We start from the raw sequence: 26,419 nt of genomic DNA on the forward strand, positions 1-26,419 counted from the left end.
ATGAACAAGCAAATGCATAACGGGGTAAAGAAATGCCAGGACGGACGGAGACGAGGACGGAAAAGGAGTGACGGCCCGGGCAGAAAGGGAAGAGGATGCGGAGGGAGAGGGGAGCGAGAGGGGAGAAGAGGGACGGAGGAGTTAACGTTAAAAGAACGAAGAAGGAAGAAAAAGCCTCAGCGGGCAAATGGGAAAGGAAACCGGGTAGTGGGGGGAGAGTGCTGGTAGCCAAAGCCTGCCCTTGGTCTCCAAGCCGCTGGCGCATGGGTCCGCGAGACACAGAGCCCTCGGGTTCTCACGCAGCGCCAGGCTGCGCGCAGGGGCGGCGGGCGGGGCGGGGCCATCCAGGCACCACGCCCCCACCCCCGCGAGCCCTCGTGATTCCAGACGCTCCGGGATCCCTGAGTCGGAGGTTGCTGCTACCTCCGCGTCTTTAGCACCCGGTGAGGCCGTGGTTTTTAAACTGCTGAATGTGGGGGCGCTGAGTTTCCTGTTGTTGGTTCCCTTGTGCCTCTGTGCGCCCGCCCCTCCTCCATCCCCTTACCTCCCAAAGGTCAGAAGGAGACAAGCCTCTGGGCCTTAGGTACTCCCACCCTGGCCGCAAACTTGTGGGTGCTTTGATAGGCACTCCCTAGGCCCACGAGGCTAAGCGCTTTCCCAGAGAGCCGGATGAGTGGGACACGGTGCCTGCCTCTTCTCAGGTTGGTCCCTGACCCTGGGGGAGACCCTTCCACACACTGTTTGCTTCCTCTCAACCTCTCTGCTCCTGTATATATTTATCTGCCACTTCTGTCTGCTGTAAGCCCTAAAACTTTGAATATGTCCTAGGCCATTGCCAAGGTCCCCCACACTCTCAAGGAGCAGAGCATGGTGATGGGGTGCTTTGACTTCCATGATTCCGCTTATAAATGAAGATACACAGGAGAGAGAGGACGAGGGTCCCACTCTCCCTCAGAGACACTTGGATTTTGCTCCCGTTTGTCTAGTAATGGCTGTCTGAATTTTCTCATGCTTTCCACCTAAGTGAAAGTGTAAACAGGAAGGGAAGGTGAAGGGCCCTTCAGTCTAATTGCACCTATACGGAGATACCTGGGATTCATTGATGATTAAGGGGTTGATTGATGAGTGAGAAGTTTCATTAACTCCATTTTGGAGGAACGTCCAAGAATGAGCCTGGTCACATGTAACCTGACATTATTTGTAATGTGTCCTTTGTTTTGGTTCAGTGACAGCAGTTGTTTGGTGATGGTGGTGGCAGTGGTGGTGGTTTTGTTTTTTCTTTAAGACTGTCTTTTTCATGAATGATAGAATCAGCAAATTTTTTAAATGTTAAAAATTGCTTGGTAGATTGCCACTGACGTTGCTCACCTTGAGTCAGATTGAGCCCAGTGTATTGCAGCAGTCAATAATCCTTTGTGTAACCCAACAGTTTTATGCCTGGGAGTGTATCCAAGACAACTGGCAGCTTATGCACAAACTTATGCATAAACACATGCACCTGACTCTCCATAGCTGCATTAGTCATTATGGCCAAAAACTGGAAACAATTCAATGTCTTTCAGTTGGTGAGTGGATAAACAAAACATGGTATATCCATATAACGGAATACTATTCAGCTTTAAAAATGAAAGAAATGCTGATGCGTTACAACATGAATGAACCTTAAAAACATGCTAAAAGCCAGATGCAAAAACTACATATTTTCTCATTCCACTTATATAAAATGTTCAGGAAATGCAAATTTATTGAGATTGAAAGCAGATCAGTGCTTCTCCTGGCTAAGGGTATGAATAGGAATTGGGCAAATCGGTATGAGGGAACTGTGTTGGGTGATGAAAATGTTCTAAATTTGGATAATGATGATGGTTGCACAAATCTATACATTTACTAAAATTCGTTGAATTATAACCAAAAAGAAAGACAAAAAATTTCTTTTATACCTTTATTACCAGAGTATCTGTGACCTGCAGGTGAGCCCCAGGGAGAAAAGTTTTTGCAAGGCAGTTTTTCGGAAAGAGAAATGTTAAAAAAAAAAAAAAAAAAAGGAGCTCTAGTTCTTATGGAAAGATAACCATACTTCTATTCAGCAAGTTCTTATTTTCGAGGCTGCTTTGTAGAGTCTTGTAAGTGTTAAAGCAAGTTAATTCCCCCCTTTCACTCTTCTAAGTGATTAATTCCTGGGAACCAGAGTTAGGCATACTAGTTCGTGACATTTTAAAGACACCTACACATAGACATAGTACAAAGTGCACATTTCCGAGGGGATTTTTTTTATGACTATGTTAGGATCTGTCTTAGAAATCCATATCAAGCACTTGGGTAGAGTATTGTGTGATTACAGTTTGGATTAAAAAAGGAAAAGAGAAAAAGAAAAAAAAAGAACCCACTGACAGCTTAAATTAAAAGATTCAGTTCATCCAGGCAGCCAAAAGTTTGGGTGTTTATCTTAACTTCCCTCACCTTGCCTTCACCTTGTTCTTTAAGGGAGGAAACCAAGGTTCACGGTTGCTCTGGAGGCAGGATTAAACAGTCCCCTCTGCTTCCTGTCTCTTCCAATCCAGACAGAGATGAGGCTCAAATGGGCCTTTTCTTGTCTTTGTCCCTGTCAGCAAGAGGCTGATAATTTCCTGTTGGGTCCTTCATCAAAGGTACCAGGCTCTCATTCGTTTGATGTGCCTGTCCTCTTCTCTGAAGATAGCCAGGCCCTGCTGAGTCAGTTCCTTGTTTTCACTTAGAAGCCCCAGGCTACCCGAGGCCTGCTCAGAGCTTCCTGCTCTAGAGGCATCCTTTGGTAAACGGTATAAAAAGTGAGATAGGATCCAAACAGGGGGAAGGTTTTATCAGCTTGTGGGAGACTCCCATCATGCCTTCTGCAGGCAGGGGGAGACCGTTAAGGGAGACTGAACAAGGATGCCTGACATTTCAGATGGAGATTCCCATAGTTCAGGCCCCAGAGATAAGTGGGAGACTACAGGCCTTTGATCTGAGTCTGCTTCTTGGTTCTGCTGCTTACTAGCCGAGATTTCAATCTCTGAGATTCGGTTTCCCATTCTGTAAAATCGGGCTTGTTATCTGTGCCTAGATTGTTGCAGGGATTAAATGTGCCCACATACCTGGAGCAGTAAGCACTGTGCTTGGAGCAGCAGCTCAATCACTGACAGTTATTAATTACTACTATTAATTATGAGATCTGATCATCATCACACCTTAAATCACCTGAGCAAGAAAGGAGTTATGTTACAGTTACAACTTATAATGATGATGGTGATTAATCTTACCATAAATGATATTGGTAATAAAATTTCTGGTCAAGAATATTTTAGCCATTCAAAATTAGGCCTGTCCTCCATCATATTGGATTAGGTGTGCCAACCTTGAGGGTTGGGGGCCCTGGGTTCACGACCTAGCCTAGATCTGCCGCACATTCACTGAATCACCTTGGGTAAGTAATTTTCTTTCTCTGAACCTCAGTTCCATAGCTTTAAATGAGAGTGTAGCCGGTGTAGGTTTTGAGGAGGATCCTTTGAGAGCTGAAATTCAGGAGTTTTTCTGTCAGACTCTTTATTAAAATGAAAGCATCTCTTATATGCAATTCCCCGCTCTGCCACAAGGAGCAGTCAGCCAGTTGTCTCCAGCTAAGCCTGGACTCCAGGCATCCATCCCCTCTCTCTCAAACACAGCCTCTTAAGTCTGCCCCATTTCTTTTGTCTCTCCTTCTCACCTAGACTCTAAGTCCCCTAAGGACAGGAGTGATACCCGCCCGATTTTTTTCTGTATCCCTAGCACCTGGTACATTAAATATAGAAGTCCAATCAATATATTTGATTAATTGATAATGTTAACTAAGAAGTGTTTTTATTAACAAAGTCCAGTATATCAGTCACATACCACCGCAGGAATACTAGGGAATGCATGACCCCAGTACTCAGTGGCTTAAAATAACAGTTATTTTCTCGAATTCATCTGTGGGTTGGCTGGGGTTGCCTGGTCTAGACCTGGCTGAGCTGGGGCATCTCCATTCAGTCTCCTGTACTTCTTATCCTCTTCCTGGGCCTGGCTTGAGCATATTCTCGTGGTGATGGCCACTGCACAGGACATCAAGCAGAAATATGCAGTGTCTTGAGGTGTAGCCTTAGAACTGGAAACAATCTTTTCTATCTCATTTCATTGGCCAAAGCCCAGATTGAAAGGTAAGAGGTGGAGAAATGTAATCTACCTTTTTAGTGGAAGAAACTTCAGAAGTTGCATGGCAAAGAGTATGAATACAGAGAAGGGGAAAGTCATGGGGCCGTTAACATGCCCTCCCACAAGCAGAAATAGATTTCCATTTTGCCACCATTCTGGGTCATCCTGGGTTGTCAAGTCCCTTGGGTTATATCCTATAATCATGAATATAGTATTCTAGAACATTAGAGGGGACAGGAAATCAGAAGGTGATTTCAATGCCATACCAATTTGTTTTAACTACACCTTTCCTTTACTTTGAGGTTCAACTTGGAAAGGAAGAAAGCAGGCAGAAATAATAATGTAATAATATTAATCGCCAACTTATATCAAAACTAGAAATTCTCAAAACATTCCTTCAAAGTATGTATTATTATCCCTTTTTTACAGATGAGAGAGTTGAGACAAGGAAATTATATGCACTGCTCAGTATAACACAGCTGGTAAGTATTGGAGCTGGGATTCCAATCTATGTGTGTTTGACCTTCAAGTTGTCCCACCTGCATGCCTTGTTTTTTTTTTTTTTTTTATGGCCACATCTGTGGCATATGGAGGTTCCCAGGCTAGGAGTCACATCACAGCTATAGCTGCTGGCCTATATCACAGCCACAGCAACACCAGATCCGAGCCACATCTGCGACCTACACAGCAGCTTGCAGCAATGCCGGATTCTTAACCCACTGAGTGAGGCCAGGGATCAAACCTGCATCCTCATGGATATTGGTCAGGTTCATTTCCGCTGAGCCACAACAGGAACTCATAGCTTGCCTTTCAGTGGAGAAGTTCACCCAACAGGTTCTAGTCTTGATATGTTTGTGGGCGGGGAGGTGTGTGGGGAAGAGGGAGAAGAACTTCCTTCTGCACCTGAGGCAAAGGGCATCCATCAAATCCCTAGGACCAGTGAACACAGTAGGTACCCAAAGGAGTAAAAGATGAAAGGGTGAAAGGAAGGAAGGGAGAGAAAAAGGAAGGTCAGCAGAAGTGCAGAAGGTAAGAGACAAGATATAAGTATGTTCAGCTATTTGGAAAGACCATGTCTTTCCATGATGGGCAGAAATCTGTGGAATCTGAGGGTCTTTCATCCCCTGCCCCTACTGGTGCTGAGAGCAGTTGCCTCATGCCTGCTTCCATTCCAGGCCTAGAGGGTGCAGTGTGAGCCCGCCACAGACTATCTTGCTGATCTCCCCATTACTCCTTTGATCACCAGGCCATACTCATTTTTCTTGCGGTTGTTCACATGCAAGGGTAGTCCAGATTCAAGACATTTGCATTTGCTCTGCCCTTTGCCTGAAGCACCCCGCCTGTTTCTCATGGCTTGCTCCCTCATTTTGCCTGTTTAACCAGGATTTGCTTGGCTCTCTTAGCAGTGGAAGCGCCCATTCAACCTATTCCCCCATAGTCCATTACTTTCTATCCCTCTGCTTTATTCTTGTTTATAACATATATATTTACTTGTCATTGTATTATGTGTTTTAATTTACCTCTTTTTTATTGGTCATCTTTCTCCACCAGGATACAAGCTTCAGGCAGGCAAAGTACATCATCTCTCCCATTCACTCCTGTACCTTGAGCAGCATCAAATACTGTGCCAGACATATGGTAAGCACTCAGTAAATATTTGCAGAATGAATACATGAATAATATATGCATGAAAAATGCTAACCGAATGAATGAATCCCCAGACCCAGAGCAGATGAATCATCGGCTTGAATCTAAACGTGGTACAAGTGTCCCTTGTTTACAAAGTGAATTTAATGATGCCAATTATTCACACTGCAAAATGATTCTTCACGTTACCAAAGGTTTCGTTTGAAAACTAGTTAAAATAGCTCCCTCATTTAGTGCTTTTAAAAATATAATCCAATTTGCAAAATGGTGGCGGGCAGACAACTTTTCGAGAACATATGAATTTCCTGAAATGAATTACAGGTATGCATAATGACAGTTCTGCTTCTGATTTCTAATTCTAGTTTATTTGTTGTATGGACAAAGAGATTGGCTTATTGAAACGCCTCACAGAGGGCTATTTCAATGTTCCTCTGTGCATACATTTACATTACTTTTTAACTTGTGAATAGGCACATTTAAATATGTTTGTGCTCCTCAAGAACCATTGGAAGTGTTATTCAAGATTGGTCCCGGCTTGCTTTGCAAATCATCTACAATTTGGACAATAGGACTTGAGAGCTCAGGGTTCCAATTTTCATGAACCATGAACATGGAAATGCTGACTATCACTGCTGAGGAGGGAAGGCAGAAATGATCCTTAGCCAATGGAGAAGACTTAAAAAATCTTTTTTTTAGGGTCCTCAGTTTAAGCTAGATGAACTTACACAGCACAGGCTGAATTTTTCAGTGCTTTATCTAATTGTGTCTGCTTCTCTTTCCCTATTCACTTGCATCTTTGGTGGCAGAGAGATAATAGTGAGGTTTCCATAGAGCACAGGTAGGTCAAAATGGAATGCAGCATTTTGCACAGGTGGCTCAAGAGCTTTCTTCTTGGAAACAATGTTCCAGAACAGTCTCTCCATCCTGATTGACAGTCTCTTTAGTTCTGGGTCTTAAGCCATGATTGATTCCCTGCCGCAAAGAGTATTGTTCTGGGCATGGGTAGAATTAAAGAATAACACTTTTAACAGCTATTCATTGAATGCCTATTAAGTACTTTTAATTCCAGTCTTTACAACTGTTCTACAGAGTCAGTATTCTTATGCCCATTTTATAGGTAAGGACAGAGGAGCTCAGAAAATTGAACAGCTTACTCAAAGTCAAATAGTTTGCTAATAAATGAATAATTAAATGTGATTTAATTGCTCAGAGTCTACAAGGGAATATAACTGGGAATTAATTTATATGGGAGAGGTGGTAAGGAGAGGTGAGTGGAGGCTTCCTTCAAGGTATTCTTTTTTTTTTTTTTCTTTTTAGGGCTGCACCCACGGCATATGGAGGTTCCCAGGCTAGAGATCTAATCAGAGCTGTAGCTACCAGCCTACACCACAGCCACAGCAATGCCAGTTCCAAGCCACATCTATGACCTACACCACAGCTCACGGCAACACCGGATCCTTAACCCACTGAGCAAGGCCAGGGGTCTAACCCACAACCTTATGGTTCCTAGTCGGACTTGTTTCCACTGCACCAAGATGGGGACTCCAAGGTATCCTTTTTAAGCTGAGAATTAAGATAGGCAGAGGGGCTAGTTAAGATAAGTAGGGAGGGGACATTGATGGAAGGAATATACTATATAAGGCCATTGAGGCAAGATGGAATTTGGAGGTTTTGAGGACCTAAAAAATATCTATAAGACTGATGTTTAGTGAGCTTGGAGGAAATATAGAGACAGGTAACCCAGAGCTTTGTAGGACAAGGAAAGAATCCTGAATTGTACCCCAAATGCAGTGGGCAGTTGTTGATGTCTTTTCCTTCAGGCAGAAGGGATCTCATTGTATTTGTCGACAGGGAGCATTATGGCTATAAGTGGATGAGAACAAGAATGGATACATGGATATTTTCAAATTGATATTTTCGTTTTCTTCAGATAAATACCAGGACTGGAATTGCTGGATCATATGGTAGTTCTGCTTTTAATTTTTGAGCAACCTCTGTGTTGTTCTCCATAGTGGCTACACCAATTTACATTCGCACCAACAGTGCACAAAGGTTTCCTTTTCTCTACATCCTCACCAACGTTTCTTGTGTTATCTTTTTGTTGATGTCATTCTAACAGATGTGAGGTGATATCTTATTTACATTTCCCCAATGATTAGTGATGTTGAACATTTTTTTATGTGTACCCCATTGTTTATAGCAGCATTATTTATGACATCTAAGATATGAAAGTAACCTAAGTGTCCATCAGTAGATGAATAGGTGATATTGTGCTTGTATACATACATGTATGTGTATATGTACATGTGATGGAATATTACTCAACCCTAAAAAATGAAAATTTGCCACTTGCAACGTGGATGATCCTGGAGGTTATTTTGCTTAGTGAAATAAGTCAGATAGAGAAAGACCAATACTGTATGTTTTCATTTCTATGTGGAATCTAAAAAACAAAACAAATGAATGTAATAAACTCACAGATACAGAGGACGCACTAGTAGGGAGAGGGTTTGGGGGAGGATTAAGATAGGTGAAGGGGATTAAGACATACAAACTACTAGTTATAAAATAAGTAAGATACCAGAATATAATATACAGCACAGCAAATATAGCCACTATTTTGTAATAATGTTATATGGAGTATAATCTATAAAAATATTGAATCACTGTGTTGTGTTCTTAAAACTAGTATAATATTGTAAGTCAACTACACTTCAATACAAAAAAAAAAAAAAAACACACACACACACACACACACAATGGATGCATGCAGGCTGTTGTACTTTACCAGGAAGCAGGAGCTGCTAGCTGGGACTCAGGCCAGGACAGCAAAGGAGGGTAGAAGTTCTAGGTATATTTTGGATTGGAAGCAGGTGAAAGAAATCCCAAGGATCATTCTCATGAAACAGACTCAAGCAATTGAATAGATTAGGGTGCTAATTATTGAGGAGGGAGAGTCGGGAGAACGACAGGTGTGTGAGTATGGGAACAGGTACAGAAGGCAAGGTTCTCTAAGCTGCAGTTTTATGAAACCATTTTGGGCACTAAGCTGCTCTCTTTTCCTCCTTAGAGATAGCCTCCTGGCTCAGAAAGACAGTGTCATCTGATGTTTCATTGGTTAAGAAGTGAAATCCCTCAGCTCTGAGCAGGAGACCTGGGTTCTGCACTCTGACTTTAGACCAATACTTTCCTTGCTCTGAACTACTTGTCTAAAATTAGGAGTTGGACCAGCAAGCCTTTGACGTCTGCATTTATGCTTCCCTCTAAAAGCCCGTGATTACTGATTATGTTCACTCTAGGCATGGTTTTTCAAAAGTATGTCCAAATGTTACATTTATATTGATTCTGTGTCAGGCAGGGAGTCTTGTCCTGAAACACAGGTGACATAGGATGTGGAACAGTGGTAATGGCCAGAAGACACACAGGGGCATATGTTTTCTCCCAGACCTCAGTGCCAAGGTCAGCAGTTCCCCTGATGTTGCCACTTAGGGCCATTTGTCAACAATCCCTTTGCTGTTCATGACCTCCAGAGATTTCTACCTGTTCACCTTTCTACCCAAAGTGTCCATACCATTGCTCATCCTATTTTCTCCTTCTCTGCTCCTTTTGAAGGAGGGAGTAGAATTCCATGACACAGTCAATGGACTTGGAAGTTGAGCTGCCCCAAGTTTGGATTCTGGTTATGGCCCCTCCTTACTATTGGCAAACACTTTACCTCTGCATGATCCTCATTTTTGGTATCTACAAAATGACAGTAATATCTGTACCTCCTTCAGTGAATCGTGGTAATTTAGAAAGGTGATAAGTCACAGTGCCTAGAATATAGTAAATGCTCAGTGTTGTTGTTGTTGTTGTTTTTTTTTCCTCTCTGCTTCCTGCTCATCTTACACCTACTTCTCATTATCTTTCCTTTCTAAAATTCAACTAAGGCATCAAACATTTCAGAAAAATATGTCCTGATCTTTCCCTTCCCAGAAAGAGTCTTGTCTGCAATTCGATCCTGCCACAGAGTATGATCCCCTGCACTTGCCTGTCCCACCATTGTCTCTGTAGGAGATATCTAGAGATCGATAATTATTAATACTTTATCCCTGTATCTAAATCATACAGGCATATGGTAGGTGTTCAATAAGTGTTTGCTAATGTTTACTGCCAAAGGGGATATTCAAAAAGACATCCTCAAAGAGGAATGATGACCAAAGAGGAGGGAAAAAAAATCACCTATGTCATGCCAAGCCCCTCCAAAGAGATTTTGGTATAGAATATGAAGGGAAAATAAAGTAAAAGCAGAATCCATTAACTGGCCCAAATTACATTAATAGTCCTCTGCTGTGTACATAGAGTCATCATTTAGTCCTTAGTACAGCCAGTTCTTGCTTGACTAAGAAATGTTTATCAAAAGAAGCAAAATTTTCCTTGTGTGTTTACAATCTGATGGGATCTCCTCCTATAGCTTTGCTTATATTCTTTAAGGGGAAGGGAAAAGTGCACCCAGACAATCTAATTTCTTTATGTCACTTAAGTCACAGAAGCAAACATTGGAAGATATGCTATAAAGTAATCAGTCATCAGATAAACCTGTTTTGGATGTGGCAGATGTATAAAATGAAGTAAGACTATTTTTTCAGCTATAAGTTTGTGTATTTACAGAAGATTCTGGTAAAACAAGTAGGTGTAGCCAGACTAACCCTTGTAAGGAGGCATGATTTCACAGCAGAAAGGCAGCTGAAAATAGCAGCCAGTCCTTTCCAGCCTCTTCCTCCTAACCCTCTTCCTCACCCTCATGCCCAGGACCCAGTAATTGCTTTGCTGTGATAAACATCTTTTACTTTCCTTTTGTTAACAGTGTGGCTTCTAGAATACTTATATGTTTCACTTGGCCAATGTCTGTCTTAAATAGCATGTCGTAAGTGAGCAGCAGGAGCAGCAGCACCATCCTAAGCAGTTGCTAGAAGGTACCTTCCCTCTATTATTGCTAAGTTGTCATTGCACTCATTTTGCTGATGCAGATGCTCTAATGTCAGGTGATAAGCTTATGTCCAAGTTCATGCAGCTTAGACACTGCGGACCTTGGGTGTCTACCTGTAGCCTTCTCATTCCAGCACGCCCTGGTATTTCTCAGATGTAAGCTGACAGGCCATCTGCTGGGGTGATAACTTCCTGTAAACTGGACATTTAACATCTTATAATGACTCCATCCTGGAGCTAGATGCATGGGGCCCTACTCAAATTTGCTTATGTCCAAATGCCCATCCTCTTTGCATATATTGCCCCCTCTGCTTAGAACACGTTTGCCCCTTCGTGTACTGATTAATTCTGATTTATTCTTTGAAAATTCCATGCTCAGGTGTCCTAGCCTCCAGAAATATTTTCCTGATTTAATACACGTAACCTATGCAACATCATAACTCAGCCTTGCCTGCCTTAGATGTGCTCAGAGTATTTACATTAGCCTATAGTTGGGTAAAATCATTAGCACAAAGCCTGTCTATAATAAAATATTGAATATCTCATGTAATTTATTGAATACGGTTCTGAAAGTGAAAAACAGGGTTTATTTCCAGGTACAGCATGGTTTTAAGTGTATGGGTTGTTTACCCTTGTTTTCTGGTGCGCTGGGGCTACCTGGGCTGCCCATTATCGTGAGGGACTCTCAGACCATGTATCACAGCCCCAGAAAAGATTAAAATTCAGAAGTCCAAGTACAGTTTCTACTGAACATGTATCCCTTTTGCACCATTGTGAAATTGAAAAATCATAAGTTGGGGACAGTGTACAGTACTTGACTGCCCATTAAAAATTTTTTCTCAGGGCTCTTATTAATTCTTTAAGGGCAGAGGCCATACTTTATACATAATTTAGGGATATATATATTCCTAGATAAATAAATAAATATATATATAATTTGTATCCCTAGAACCTGTCACAAACCTTGACAAATAGACTGCATCAATGCATGTGCGGATAAAATAAGTAGCATTACACTCACCTGGTCCATATAAGAGGTTTACATGTAGACTCATTTGTATCTCATAACATGCATGTGAGATTAAAACTTTTAACAAAGATTGTCTCTAGTGGGAGAGAGAGCAAGAAATATGTACAAATGTATATGTGTGTATATACGTATATACGCATACATGCATACATGTACAATTTACCTGCGCAAACACCCACACACATGTCGTAGATCCGGGTATTTGTTTTCTTTTTCCTTAATCACATAGTTGGTAAGTTTCAACACAAAGTGACTGACAGCATCTTCGCCGCATTGATAAACACGGCACAGGGCATAGGTGGTTGTCTGCCCTCTATATTCTTCCAAAGATTGTGTTAGAGTGTCACATTGACAATGGATATTGAAGGGCCTTGCATGCAAGCTCTATGGAGAAATGATCTGAGGATGTGTCATTTGGAGAAGAGAATGCTCTGGGGGGACATGATCACTTTGTTCAAATATCTAAAGCACTGTCGCGACGCAGAGGGATTAGATTCATCTTGCTTGGCCCCAGGGGGTACAAAACAGGGACTAATGGCTGAAACTTGAGGGAGTGGGAGAGAGACCACTGCTCCGTGTAAGGAGGGATGTCTGGCCAGAAGGGTCTCCGCCCTAGGTCCCCTGCTCCTCGGAGCAGAGAGTATTGGTTCATGCCAGGCACAGGCACTCTCGCTGTGTGTCCATCTGACAGGTGTCCTCATCCGTCCCAGGGGCCCTCTGCTGTGGGTAGGAGAGGACATTCCAGGGCAGCCGTGATCTCATCCAAGTATACATTTCAGTCGACGTTGGAACAGGTCTAGTTCGAGCAGCATATGCCTCGGATCAAAGTTTATTTATTTCTAATGGTGAAACTATTACTACCACTGCCACCACTGCAGTTACTATGAATTGTCTATAATAACTGCTATTTGCAGGGTAGCTCCTGGGTGAGAAGTGCCTATTCCCACTGCTAGGCACTTTGCATTTTGCATGCACTATGTCATTGAATCTGCACAGCTGTCCTGAATGGTTGAAGCTCTCCACCCCATCCTGCAGTTGTGGGGAACTGAGGCACTGGGAGGTGAAACAGTCTGCTCCTGGTTGGCCACAGACTCACACTCAAGGCCAGGTATGCCTGCCCACGACATTAGTCAGGACTCCTGTTTTGTAGAGTGCGTGGGGGAGAAGAAAAGACAGGAAAGAGGAGACGAAGAGAGGAGAGAGAATCAAAAGAGAGGAATAACATGATAACCCTAGGCTTAAACCAGGTTTATTTTGGGAAAAAGGTGATACTCTTTCCGTAATGTTCTCATTTCTTGAGTATCTAGCTGTGTATGGCTGGTGGTGAAACTGTGATCATCAAAGTCAGATTCATTTGTTTGATTCTTTCTGTAATGAATCCACTTAAGTCTGTGGCCACTGCCTCCTTCATAGGAAGAACTGCCTCACAGTTGCATGAGAAGAGGTGAAGTTACGTATTTGGCTCATACACATCCTCTCCAAAAGAGAAATCCAAAGGGACTTTGGTAGGGTAAGTGGAAGAATAGGAGTTGGAAAATCCAAGATGGTGAGAAGATTTTGAGATATTACTAGTATATCAAGAATAATTAAATTAAACAGATACCTGAAAACAAATTGTTCTAAGCAATTTTGATAGGGCTAGTCGCTTCTCCCAGGGGGCTTAAAAACCCATGTTGAATGCGCTGACTCAGACAGTATGACAGCCTCAGTGGAATAATATATGGAAGCATATAAGAAATATGTGTGCCTGTTTTTTTCACATACGATGTTCGCATTTAATTTTTTTTTCTTTTTTTTTTTTCCCTTGGTCTTTTTGCCATTTCTTGGGCCGCTCCCGTGGCATATGGAGGTTCCCAGGCCAGGGGTCTAATCGGAGCTGTAGCTGCCAGCCTGTGCCAGAGCCACAGCAACACGGGATCCGAGCCGTGTCTGCAACCTACACCACAGCTCACGGCAACGCCAGATCCTTAACCCACCGAGCAAGGCCAGGGATCGAACCTGCAACCTCATGGTTCCCTAGCCGGATTTGTTAACCACTGAGCCACGACGGGAACTCCACGATGTTCTCTTTATGTGTTATGCATTCTCCAGCCATTTTTCAAGACCTACCACCCCCAAGAAGCCTTTATTTACTCCTCTGATTCCTGGTGTTCTTGCTCAAGTTCCAGCAGAAGTTATGTTCTGCATCACAAAATTAGGTTCAGAATCATGTGCTATCTTGTCTTACTGGGATTTTTTTCCCCCTTGGTTGTCTGCTTTCCTGTCCTACGCAAGTGGGAGAGATGCAGACAGCAAGTTGTAGTGTCACTAAGGGAATGCCGACTGGAGGTCTTCAAGTGACTTCCCAGGGTAATCTGTCTTGGAAGAATACACTGAGTCTGGACAAAACAGATGCTCACAATCCCATTGTAAGGCAACGAAGAAACTTCATTCACCAGAATTTCTCCTAGGAGAAGCCCCATATGTCTTTCAAAGTGATAATTAATATGTGGTGTGGATGGTGAGCAGCAAGAAGTCACTCAGTAGAGAAAAGTGGCTCCAGGAGAATGTTTGCTGTGACCAAACACCTTGAATGGTGGAGAGATTAAAAATCCAGAGTCAGAGTCTAAAGGGTCCCAGGCTGCTATGTCATACCCCTTCAGCTGGTGCCACTGGCTTCAAAGCTGGGAGGTGACAGTGGAGCAGAGGAATCTCCAATGGAGGATATTTTCCTATACAGATGCAATATAAGTTGTCTTTATTTTCCTTCAGCCAAACACTTTCAGTTTTATTATGTTTGATAATGCTTTTGTGATACTGGATTGTTTTCAGGGGTCGGGTATTAAAAAGAAGCCAAGGATCTGAGTTGACATGGGTGAGAAAGGGGACTTTCCCTGCAGCTTAAAAACTAAAGGGGAAGGGACATTTGGGTTACACATAGTATGGAATAATGACATCTAGCCTTTGGGGCTTCTGAATAGAATTAAACAAAAAGAAAATGTACACTATATGGAATAATAAATACTCAACATGTGTTTTCTCTCTTCTTTGGAAAACCCAACTAATATCCACCATTCGTAAGAAACTAAACATGCTAGTGGAGTTGGTAACAGTGTGAAGTCTAAGAAGTGTGTGTGTGTGTGTGTGTGTGTGTGTGTGTGTGTGTGTCTTTTGGAAATTGCATGAAAAGACCTGTTATAATTACAGCGTTGAGGGAGCCTCACAAATGAAGGAGAGCCCAGGGGTGTCCATGCCTCAGACTCAGAGCCTGTGCCCCATTCCTGCAAGACCAGCCCTGCCAAAGGGAAGTGAGGTCCACGAGAGGGTGTCCCGCTTCTCTTTCACCCCAGACCTGGCTGGGACCTGTGGTCTCATCTCTTGCTCCTCTCTCTTTTGATAGCCATGCTTTCTTCAGATATGTTAATAGTATAAGCAGTTCTGCTGCAGCCAGATCTTTCAGCTGCACAGGAGTCATTTTTCTCTTTGTGATGATTGTATTTATCATTTATGTTAAGTTTTTTAATCTCGAGCTTGTTGTTTTTGCTACTGTTCTGAGTTCTGGAGACCGGAGACTGGCAACTTATCAAAACCCCAACTATGAGTAACATTCCCAATAGAAAATGTTAAGTTTCTTAGGAAGGTTGCTTTTCTCATTGTTTGCATCCTCAGAGCTTCTAGCATAGAAACAGGCACAGAATAGAAGTTCAGTAAACACTTTGATATTTCCCAGGGTTTGCTTGAAGGAAGAGTCTCTATTCCATTTTGCACATTTCATACAACAAAAACTTTTGCCTTATTCTTAAAGTCTTTTATTGTTAAGTGCATTTTCTTATGTTCCAGTAAATTAAAATTTGTAGCAACTTAATCTGTCTCTCTCCAAACACATTTGTAATGCTTGGTGTTCTTTATGCTATTGTTCTCTGTGTGTCATATATCATTATACTACATTGCATTTCTTAAAGAGAAAACCTCCGGAAAGTGTATTTTTTAAAATCCTTCATTAGTAAGGGCCTATAGCGATTAAAGCTTGAAATTAGAATTAAGGATTGTGAATTTTGATGCAGGCAACCATATAGATGTATTAACATTGTGGCAAGGGTTTTCTTTGCAGGCACAAAGTTGTCATTAGGAAATATAATACTCATTTTGGGCTTGATTAATTATAGCAGAGGCATAACAAACTATATCCTGTGTGTTGGAGCATGTACCATTTGCAGAATTATAAGTCATGGGTAAGCCGAGGTATGAATCCAAAACATTCTGTGAGAAACTCAGAGTAAGTACGAAATTTGCCTTTTGGAATACTTTTGGTAAGGAGAATTTATACACTAAAACATGAAGAAATACATGTTGAGAACACAATTCACAATCTAAAATAGTCTGAGTTCTCCTCCCAGCCTCTTAAATTTGCCATGGCTTTCAGTATGTCTAACTTTGGAGTATATTCTGGTAATGATACATAATAAATAATATATAACACATAATATAAGTGTAATAATAACTATTATTTTCTAATAATAGCCAGACATCCAAAAAATGTCAGATATCAGGCTAAGAATTCTTCATGGTTATCTAATTTAATCCTCACCCTAGTAGGTATTGGTTTATTAGTAGTAGTATTATTGGAATTTCATTCAGTGAGATGCACATTTATTAGCATCTTCATAATATAACTTCATAAATTTTGGCAAATGTATGTATTTGTATATCTGATATTCTAATTGAAAAGGAATATTTCCATGACCCCAGAAGGAGGTGCAATTTTTAACTCTGATTCCCAGAGGAGAAAACGTAGGCTCAGTTAAGTTAAATAATCTGGCCAGTAAATAGGCCAGTAATAAATAGCAAAGTTGGTAGCCAAACCCGTGCTTTTCCTTATACTGTGGTGGGTTACCCAAGGCTTAACTCTTATATCAGTGGATTTATGTATATGCACATGGACGTGTGTGTGTGTGTATGTGTGTGTTTTAATTGTGGTAGGGTTTGGAGACAAAGCAGGAAGATGACACCTAACAGTGTTTTTTAAAAGTGCTAATCATTAGACTATTCTAGCTTTGTGATAAGAGAGATTCTTACTCCATCCTTGAAAATTTGATTTACTAGACTGTGGTGTGGGTCTACAATCTGCATTTTTGTGTGATCCCTAAATGATTCTGAAATCATGTGCTTATCAGGATAGGATAGCTAATGCCCTGGTAACAAACATGAACTATCAGAAATTTACCACATTTAGTTTTATTCTTACTCCACATGTCCCCTGCTTGGATGATTGTCTGAATAAGATGTCTTCTTTTTTATTTTTAACTTTATTTTTTGAGCTTTATTGAGATATAATTGATACATAGTGTAGTGTAATTTTAAGGTGTTCATATGTTGATTTGATATACTTATATATTGTGATATGAGCACTACCATAGGTTAGTCAGCACCTCCATCATGTCAAATAATTAGTTTACATTTCTTTTTCTATGGTGAGAATATTTAAGTTGTATTCTCCTAGCAATTTTCAAGGATATAATACAATATTATTAACTATAATCACCTTGCTGTACATTAGACGCCCAGAACTCACTCTCTTCCCACTGGAAGTTTGTTTCCTTTGGCCATTTCCCCCAGTCCCTGGTAACTGGCTTTCTACTTTCTGTTTCCATGTGTTTGACTTTAGATTCCAAGAGGATGTAGAAAAAAGGGAACCATTGTGCCCTGTTGGTGGGAATGTAAATTGGTACAGCCACTTTGGGAAAGAGCATGGCAGCTCCTCAAAAAGTTAACAATAGACCTACCACGTGATCCAGCAATCCCACTTCTGGGTATATATCTCAAGGAAATTCAAACAGGATCTTGAAAAGGTATTGGCACTCCTGTGTTAATTGCAGCATTATTTACAGTAGCCAAGATATGGAAACAACTTAAGTGTCCATCAGTGGGCGAATGGATAAGGAAGACGTAGTCTATACTACGATGCAATATTATTCAGAAGACGTCCTCTTTGCGGCACATCCGAGATACTGAATCTTTAGCTCTGACACTGAAGTGTTTATGTTCTTGCAGGAGTCAAAGAGAACAGCCGAAGGGCCATGTGGTAGTTCTTAAATCTTTGCCGAATCTGTTGGTCAGAATTCACCACATGGCCCTCTTGGAAGGGAGCTGAGAAACGAGGAAGAGAACATAAGTTTGGGGAGTAGAGTCTTTGCTGCAGTCAGGTTTTGAGAATCACATACCTCTGAGTTTGTGTCTATGTGATAAAGGTAGATTTAATCTTCTGCTTTCCTAGGAAGTAATACCCTTACTGTGACAACTCCCCGTGGCATGGGGTGCTTTTCCTTATTTTCTCGTTGACTGTTGTGCACATGAAAAAATGTGAACCTATAATATTGATGCTGACAATCCTGTCACCTCTTCAATTTGTCACTCTTTAATTCTTAAAAGGTAGCATCGTTTCATTTGTTCCTAGCCAGAAAAGTTTGTATTCCCAGCTAAATGCCAGCTTAATGCCTGCCGATATTTAGAAGGCAAAGATTTTAAGGTTCTAGCCTCTAGAGGTTATGAGCTGAATTGAGTCAAGCTGCCTGGCTCCTGCTCCAAACTCCACCTTTTACTAGGGATGTGAGTTAGGTATGTGACTTAACCTCTGTGAACCTAACTTCCTCGTGAATAAAATGGAGGTAATTGTAGTTTCTACCTTATGGGTACTGTCATATGTATTAAAACAGATAATCCACATAAGTGCTTAGCGCAGGATCTGGCATACAGAGAGCATCCAATAAGCTTTGTCTACTCTTTATAATAGGATGTCTTGAAGACCACTGGTCTGCCAATATCTAAGAAAAAGAAACTTCTCTGCATTGTCTCACCCAGAGAAAGGGATGATGCTGAGAGAGAAGCCTTTTTTTGTGCTTTCAAATTAATCGATTTTAATTCCTTTCCCCACCTACTTGTAAAACAAGGTTTGACCCTGTCTTTCAACTCTGAATGATGATTTTATGAAAGTTAAATTAGCAAAATGGTACTTCTCTGTCAGCGAAAAGCTTACCAGCCAAAAAAGGGCTGTGAAGAGTAACTCACGTTTCTCCTGCTCTATTCTTCATGAAGCTGTGTGTTACCTAACAACAGGAGGATGTTAATCATGCAGTGTAGACTTCCCCCAGAGTAGCAAATGAGCTATTTTCAACTGTCTATTGTGACACCAGTTTTTTTAGGTTGTATCAGCAGGCCTCTTATCAATTTACCTTTTCACAAGCTGTGTGCATTTTCTCCAAGAGAGTTTAGTGAGATCTCTTCCTCAAGATTGTCTAGGCATTTCGCCTGGATGTCTGAGTTGGATTTGTGCTTGAAAATGTGCTTACCTGCTCAAATATGAATATCATGCAGGCTCACCGACCGAAGAGACTTGTAATATGTATTGGCACATTAGTGTACAGTACCACATTCAGCTTGTACTCCTAGATATTATCAAGTAATATCTGTTTAGCTGTGTTTAACTAAACACTTACAAAACTAATTTGGCCTTGAAAAATTTATTTTCACAAAAAGGCGTGTTTCACAAGATGGTATATTTGGCAGGGTCGTGGGCAATGTCAATAGTAACTTAAGCCATAGAATTTGGCCTGTTTCTCAGGTTTAGAAAAATAATAATAAAGAAGTTATTGCTTGGTCTGATCTGATTTTATAAAGCCCATGGGGCCCATAAGCACATAACTCTCGTCTCTTTGACTGGGACTAGGGTGAGAAAAGGGAGGCGCCTGTCACAGGTGTCACTCCATTTAAGGAGGTACTGCAAAGCCCAGTAATCCCGATCGTATTTTAATGCAATTTTTTTTAAAAAAATGCACAAATTCAGTGATAAACAGAATGGTAAATTTTAAATAAAGGCAAGATCAGTATTACTATTTTTTCTTTTGCACATATTAATGTAGTTCTGTATAGTACTGTTACTGTTATTTTCTTACTTGAAATTTTGATGTTTGTCTGTCATGGATTTTTTTTTTTTTTTTTTGCATGGAGTTTTATATTTTAAAAGACTGCATTGAAATACTCTGGGCCTTGATCGCTGAGATTTTGGAGCCCTTTCGACTCTATGCCCAAGGCAAGTGCCTCATCACCTCACCACACTTCCAGCTCCACTGTTTGATCACTGCCCAGATGCACCCGGGGATGGAAGAGCAAACTCATTTCATCTTGTGCTGAGTTTCTGCACCAAGTCAGCATTAAGAAAGGACAGCACATCCATGTCCATAGCATCATTAATTACAACAGGCAAAAAGCGCAGGCATCCTACATGCCCTTCCACTGATGAATGGGTAAGCAAAATGTCATACATACATACAATGCAACACAGAGGAACCTTGTGCACGTTGTACTAAGTGAAGTCAATCACACAAAGACAAATACGGTGTGATTTCACTTCCAAAACAGGATCGAGAGTAGTCAAACTCCTAGAAAAAGTAGGTAGGAATGGTGATTGCTGGAACTGGGGAGAGGGAAATGGGGAGTTGTTATTTAGTGGGTGTAGAGTTTCAGTTTTGCAAGATGAAAACGTTCTAGAGCTAGATGGGACAACAGTTTGAGTCTACTTGACACTCCTGCTCTGTACACTTAAAAATAGTTAAGATGGCGAATTTTATATTACATGTATTTATCGCAGTTCAACATTTAAACAGCAGAGGAAGAAATGGCAAGGGTCGGGAACAGGGAAGCACATCATCCAAAAACAAGAAAGCATAATGTCAAGAAGGAGAAGAGAGAAAACAGAGGTTGGGTGAGTGGCCTCAGTGAAGACCCACCAGCTACAGGGCTTCTGTCTGTCATGGGAAGCAGGTGCCTCAAACAGATGCATCAAAAATGGACTGAAACACATTCATTCAACTGCTGGTGTCTTTTCTGGCACTTCTTCTTTGGCTACTTTCTTGAAGAAAAAGTCTTTAAATGTAAGATATATTCTCATTAGAGATCCTGTCTGTTAATGTACATCTTCACAGTGCTGATGGACCGGCCAGGATGTGCAGCACATTTTGGATGCTTTTATAGAAAAGCTAAGACTTATTTTTCTAATAACTCTTTCATCTGCAGCCTCTAGTTTTTCCATTAGGAAAACTAAAATAGCTTGTGGAATTGCTTTTTGTCCTTCTACAATAACAGACACTGCAGTGAGCTCGTCGCTTTGGGATATATGTAGAATATGATGTGGATACAATGAGAAAAAAAATCTCTCTTAACTCCACACCCTTTTGGCAGAAGGACATTTTTCGACATCTCCTTCATGTTTCCAGGTCAGAGAACATCTTCCCTTGTGTGAACGGAAAAGAGATAATTTATAACAACATATGCTGAAAGAATAGACTGTGATCTCTTTGAGGGCAAATAACATCTATAAATAATTTTAATAACTCACAAAGAGCCTCAGCCATTCTTAGCATGCCTCTTTTGGCTTTCAGTTTGCTTTACATATATATTTTTTTAACCTGCATACATTGGATGCTTCTTTTTTGTTGTTGAGATGGGGAGACACCCTAGCTGTTTTTCTTTTATTGTCTGGGTGGGGTGCCTGGGTGGGCTAGATTAAACCGTGATAAGGAATGCTTCCAATCCTAGTGACTCAGAAAATGGACATTCTGCCTTCTTGTATCTACGTGTCCATGAAGGGTCAGCTGTAGCTCTGCCCTCTGTTATCTTTCCTTGGAGTCTTCAAGGAGAAAAGGAAGCAATTGTGCCTTGAAGGAAGCGAGAGAGGGGCATGTAGTGGGAGAGGAGGTGGTGGGTGCTGGCGGGGGAACCAGGTGAGCCTTGGAAACAGTTGCAAGAACTCTGGCTTTTTTACAGAAAGAGAGAAAAAGCATATGGAGGATTCTGAGCTAAGGCATGGCATGATTGCATGATGGATCTTAAAAGGATCATTCTGGCTGCTGTGAGGGGAAGACGTTGGGAGCAGGTGGGCCAGGCAGGGTCAAGTCAGAAATGAGTGGCTGGGACTCAAACATGGCAGCAGGGACCATGAAGAATGTTTGGATTTAAAATATTTCAGGGACGAATCTGACAGTGTTTGCATCTGAATTGGAAATGGGAGAGAAGAGGACTTAGTCCTGACAGTCAGGCTTGTGCACCGAGATAAGGTGAAATAAAGATGGTACGTTAGATGAAGTTGCCATTTACCAAGAGGAAATTGTAGAAGGATCCAGTCTGGGGGTGGAATGGGTGGAAGTCAGGAATTGGGTTCCGGATGGAATAATTTTGAGATGTTTAATAAAACCGGGAGATAAACGCGTGTGTTTAACCTGAATGAGACAACCTCGGTGTTCAGTTTAGTTAGATGAAAAGAGTTCTGGGCACAGCCCTGGGGTACATCACTATTTAAAGCAGGGGAAATGAGGGGAAAAAAGAAAACTGGCAAGTCATGACCAGTGATGTAAGAAGAGAACTGAGTGGTGTCTCAGAAGCCAAGTTATATATTTATTTACTTTTAATTTATTTTAAGTAATTGAAGTATGGTTGCTTTACAGTGTTAGTTTCAGATGTACAGCAAAGTGATTCAGTAATACATACATATGTAAGTTTTGTTCAGATTCTTTTCCCTTATAGGTTATTATGAAATACTGAGCATAGTTCCCTGTGCTATACAGTAGGTCCTTGTTGTCTGTTTTATATGTAGTGGTGTCTCTGTGTTAATCCTAATCTCCTAATATATCCTCCCCCCCACTTTCACCTTTGGTAACCTTAAGTTTGTATTCTATGTATATGGGTCTACTCCTAGTTTGTATATGAGTTCATGTGTATCTTTTTTTTTTTTTTTTAGGTTCTACATATAAGTGATATCATATGATGTTTGTCTTTCACTAACTTCATTTAGTGTGATAATCTCTAGGTGCATCCATGTTGCTGCAGATGGCAGCATTTCATTCTTTTCTATGGCTGAATAGTGTTCCATTATATGTACATACCACATCTTTTTTTATTACTCAATGAATTTATTGCATTTATAGTTGTACAATGATCATCACAATCCGGTTTTATAGTATTTCCATGCCAAACCCCAGCGTATCCCTGCAACCCCCAAACTGTCTCCTTTGGAAACCATAAGTTTTTCAAAGTCTATGAGTCAGTATCTGTTCTGCAAAGAAGTTCATTGTGTCCTTTTTTCAGATTCCACATGTAAATGATAGCGTTTGATGTTGGTATCTCATTGTCAGACTGACTTCACTTAACATGATAATTTCTAGGTCCATCCATGTTGCTAAAAATGCCATTATTTTGTTCCTTTTAATGGCTGAGTAAAAGGATATGGTACATATCCATTGTGTATATGTACCATGCCACATTTTCTTTATCCATCCCTCTGTCAATGGACATTTAGGTTGCATCCTTGCCTCGACTATTGTAAATAGTGCTGCAGTGAACATTAGGGTGCATGCATCTTTTTTTTTTCTGCTTTTTAGGGCCTCACCCTTGGCATATGGAAGTTCCCATACTAAGGGTCAGATGGGAGCTGCAGCTGCTGGCCACAGCGACAACCACGCCAGATCCAAGCCGTGTCTGCAACCTACATGACAGCTCATGGCAATGCTGGATCCTTCACCCACTGAACAAGGCCAGGGATCGAACCTGCGTCTTCATGGATACTAATATGGATCTTTACCACTGAGCCACAATAGGAGCGCAGCATGCATCTTTTTGAATCATGTTTTTTTTTTCCCCCAAAGCCAAGTTATGTATTTAAAGGTGAAGGAGTTATGTCGATTGCCACTGATTTGATAAGTGATGACAGAAATCATTGACAGGAGTTGTCATATTAAAAATTGAATTGCAATGGATACAAGGAAGGGGGAGCAGGAAGGGGAGAAGCAAGACAGCAAAGGTTATCTTGTTCTTGGAGTTCTTCTGTACAGGGGAACAGAGATATTGGGTAATTGTTTAAGGAGGTTCTGAGATAAAGGGAGAGCTTTTGATGAGATGAGAAGTGTAGTGGTTTTGGATGATTCTGATGATACAGTACATAGGAGAAAGTTGATAATGCAGGAAAGAGGGAAAACAGCAAAAGAGAGATCCTTGGCCAGGTGAGAGAGGGCCCAGGGCACATGGGAGGAGCTGGCCTTCAAGACAAGGCGAGTTCACTCATCGTACCAGGTGCAAAGACGCACCTTTGCAGATCGTGCTAGAGACTTTGGTATACCTGATGATAGGTGCAGGTGGAACTTCTTTTCTGAATATAGCTTCTGTTTTCTCAGTGAATCAGGAGAAATTATGTTCTTTTCCCAAGTCACATAGCAATAAATCATAGAGCCCTCTGGATCCCAGATTCCAAACTGTGTTCTTTCTGTGACACCACAATGGCATTGCCCTAACCTTTCTCAGGGTAAAAAACAAAAAACAAAAAAAAAAAACCCTAAAACTCTCCATTTTAGACATCCTTGTTTAGTGTTAATATTCTGAGGAGGGGTTATCATTCAATTACCAAAGCTCATATTGGAACCATTTTTATCAGCCAGAGGGATCCCTTGGAACTTTGCCACTCATACAGTAGCAATTCCTTAGCTGATTTCCTTAAGTTTCTAAAGCTCAATAGTAATAATAGCAAGAGCCTGTTCTCCATAGCAAGATTATGAGATCAGTATTAGCAGCACTGCTTTGTAAATTTGCGAGTGGAGGCTCAGGAGGATGAAGAAACTTTACCATCACTTTACCTTTCACTCCTGGCACAGTTCATAGGGTGCACTGATGATTTGGAGAATGAAAAGAGATCACTTGTCTTGTGAATTTCATTACTTAGTTGGCTTTCAGTTATCCAATAAATGGCCAGATTCTGTTGCAACAAACAGAACACTCATCCAAAAGTGGCCTGAGTGATGCTACTACTATTTCAAGTCCAAGACAGTGTCAGTCAGTGACATCATCCCAAAGGGTCGAGTTTCCCACAGCTTCACATTTTGCCACCTTTAATTTAGCTTGTCCAAATAAGGCAGCTGGGCACACACAGCTGGCACTCTCTAGAAGCTGAACTAAGGGCACACTTCTGTCTTGTGTCTCTTTTAGATCAAGGAAAGCTTCTCTAGAAGCTCTCTCAGAGTCGGACTGTGGGCTCATCTAGAGTTCGCATCTACACACACCCCTAAACATTTCAGTTAGCAAAATAAGTGAGACCACCATCGTATGACCTTAGACCAAGAAAGATTCAGATCACGGAGTGAAGGTGGGCTTGGTCTCCCTGCTGACATGGCCCTGGAGAGGGTAATGAAGATAGAGATCAAGGTGATCAGGGAGACAGGAATGGAAATTCTCCAGGCGGACAGCCAATCATTTCAACATCCAAATGGAAGAGGTAGGATTTGAACCCAGGTTTGGCTGATTTCACAGTCCAGCTTTTCTGTCTTTGAGAAAAGTACTTATTACTCCTTTTCCTCTTTTTCTTCTTTTAATTCTCCACTTCCTCCTTCGTCTTTGTCTTTTCCTCCTCCTCTGGCTCCTCCTCTCTTTTGTCTCACTCGTCTCCTCCCCCATCCCACAATTCACTTTTGCTCTGAGTGTTCCAGCAGCCAGTGCCAATTAGGTAACTTAATTCCTCAAAGGACACCTTAAATTATCCAATAAATGACCAGATTCTAAAAAAAAAAAAAGTGTAGTCCTAAGCATGGTATAGTTCATCTAGCATCAGTCTAGGGTCATCTTTTGGTTTTTTGATTTGGGGCTTTATTGATCTTGGTTGCAAATTAATTATTTTATCAAGCCATTAAAGAATAAACCTTACACTGATATGAATTTACAGGTGAAACTTAAAATCAGATTTGTAGAGGTCAAGAAATCAATGACCAGCCCCATTATTTATCTGATGATAATTCTGCATCAATGAGACATTGTGTGACCTGGTCAAGGTCAAAGTCAGGTAAAAAATTTTTTTGGAAAAAATTTAAAACCTATGGAATGGAGACCATTCTGTATACCTAAACCAAAGAATTTAAAACATCTCAGGCTCCACCTGATGGGTGTCTCCCTCATCTTGCTACTTTTTTGACCTCACCTGCTGCCACTTGTTCTTGTTGGTACTTTTACATCCTTCATGCTTCACGACTTTTGCAATAACTGATCTTTTGCTTGGAATTAGTATCACCTTAGTTTGAATTCTTCCAAAACTACCACTTATAAATTAACTCTCCTGCCTTCTAAATACACTCCTGATTCCACTTTCTGGGTTATTTTTCTCCTTAAAGACTTTATAGCACTAGGCACATTATCTGTTTGTAAAGTTGTATTTGTCTTCCCCCTCCAGAAAGTAAAGTCCACTAGGCTATGGTGGGGTTTTTTCCCTCCTTTATTCTTTGTTAATCCCATTTACCCAGACCAGTGTCTAGTTTGTAGTAGAAAATCAATGCTTCAGAATAAATAAGGAGGAGTTCCCTGGTGGTGCAATGGATTAAGGATCCAGTGTTGTCACTGCAGTGGCTCAAGTTGCTGTTATGGTGTAGATTTGATCTGCTGTTACGGTGTAGAAGCCTAGGAACTTCTACATGCTATGGTTGTAGCCAAAAAAAAGGAATGAGTAAATTGTAATCCTTGTTTTCAAGAAGCTCCTTGTTTATTGGGAAAGGCATGCAAACCAGTCAACCAACTGACCAACCCAGCAGC

The 26,419-nt window shown here is 41.2% G+C and overlaps 1 protein-coding gene across 1 annotated transcript in view; it reads left to right on the forward strand.

Moving 5' to 3' along the window:
* Positions 1–26,419, forward strand: part of LOC106507571 — a 292,237-nt gene continuing 265,818 nt past the window's right edge. The window contains exons 1-4 of the mRNA XM_021097535.1: positions 1–24; positions 209–443; positions 4,615–4,667; positions 5,737–5,823. Of these exons, the coding sequence (XP_020953194.1) occupies positions 1–24; positions 209–443; positions 4,615–4,667; positions 5,737–5,823 (399 nt within the window). The remainder of the gene's footprint in view (positions 25–208; positions 444–4,614; positions 4,668–5,736; positions 5,824–26,419) is intronic.

Source organism: Sus scrofa, chromosome 6 (assembly GCF_000003025.6).
Source record: "Sus scrofa isolate TJ Tabasco breed Duroc chromosome 6, Sscrofa11.1, whole genome shotgun sequence".
Lineage (NCBI taxonomy): Eukaryota > Metazoa > Chordata > Mammalia > Artiodactyla > Suidae > Sus > Sus scrofa.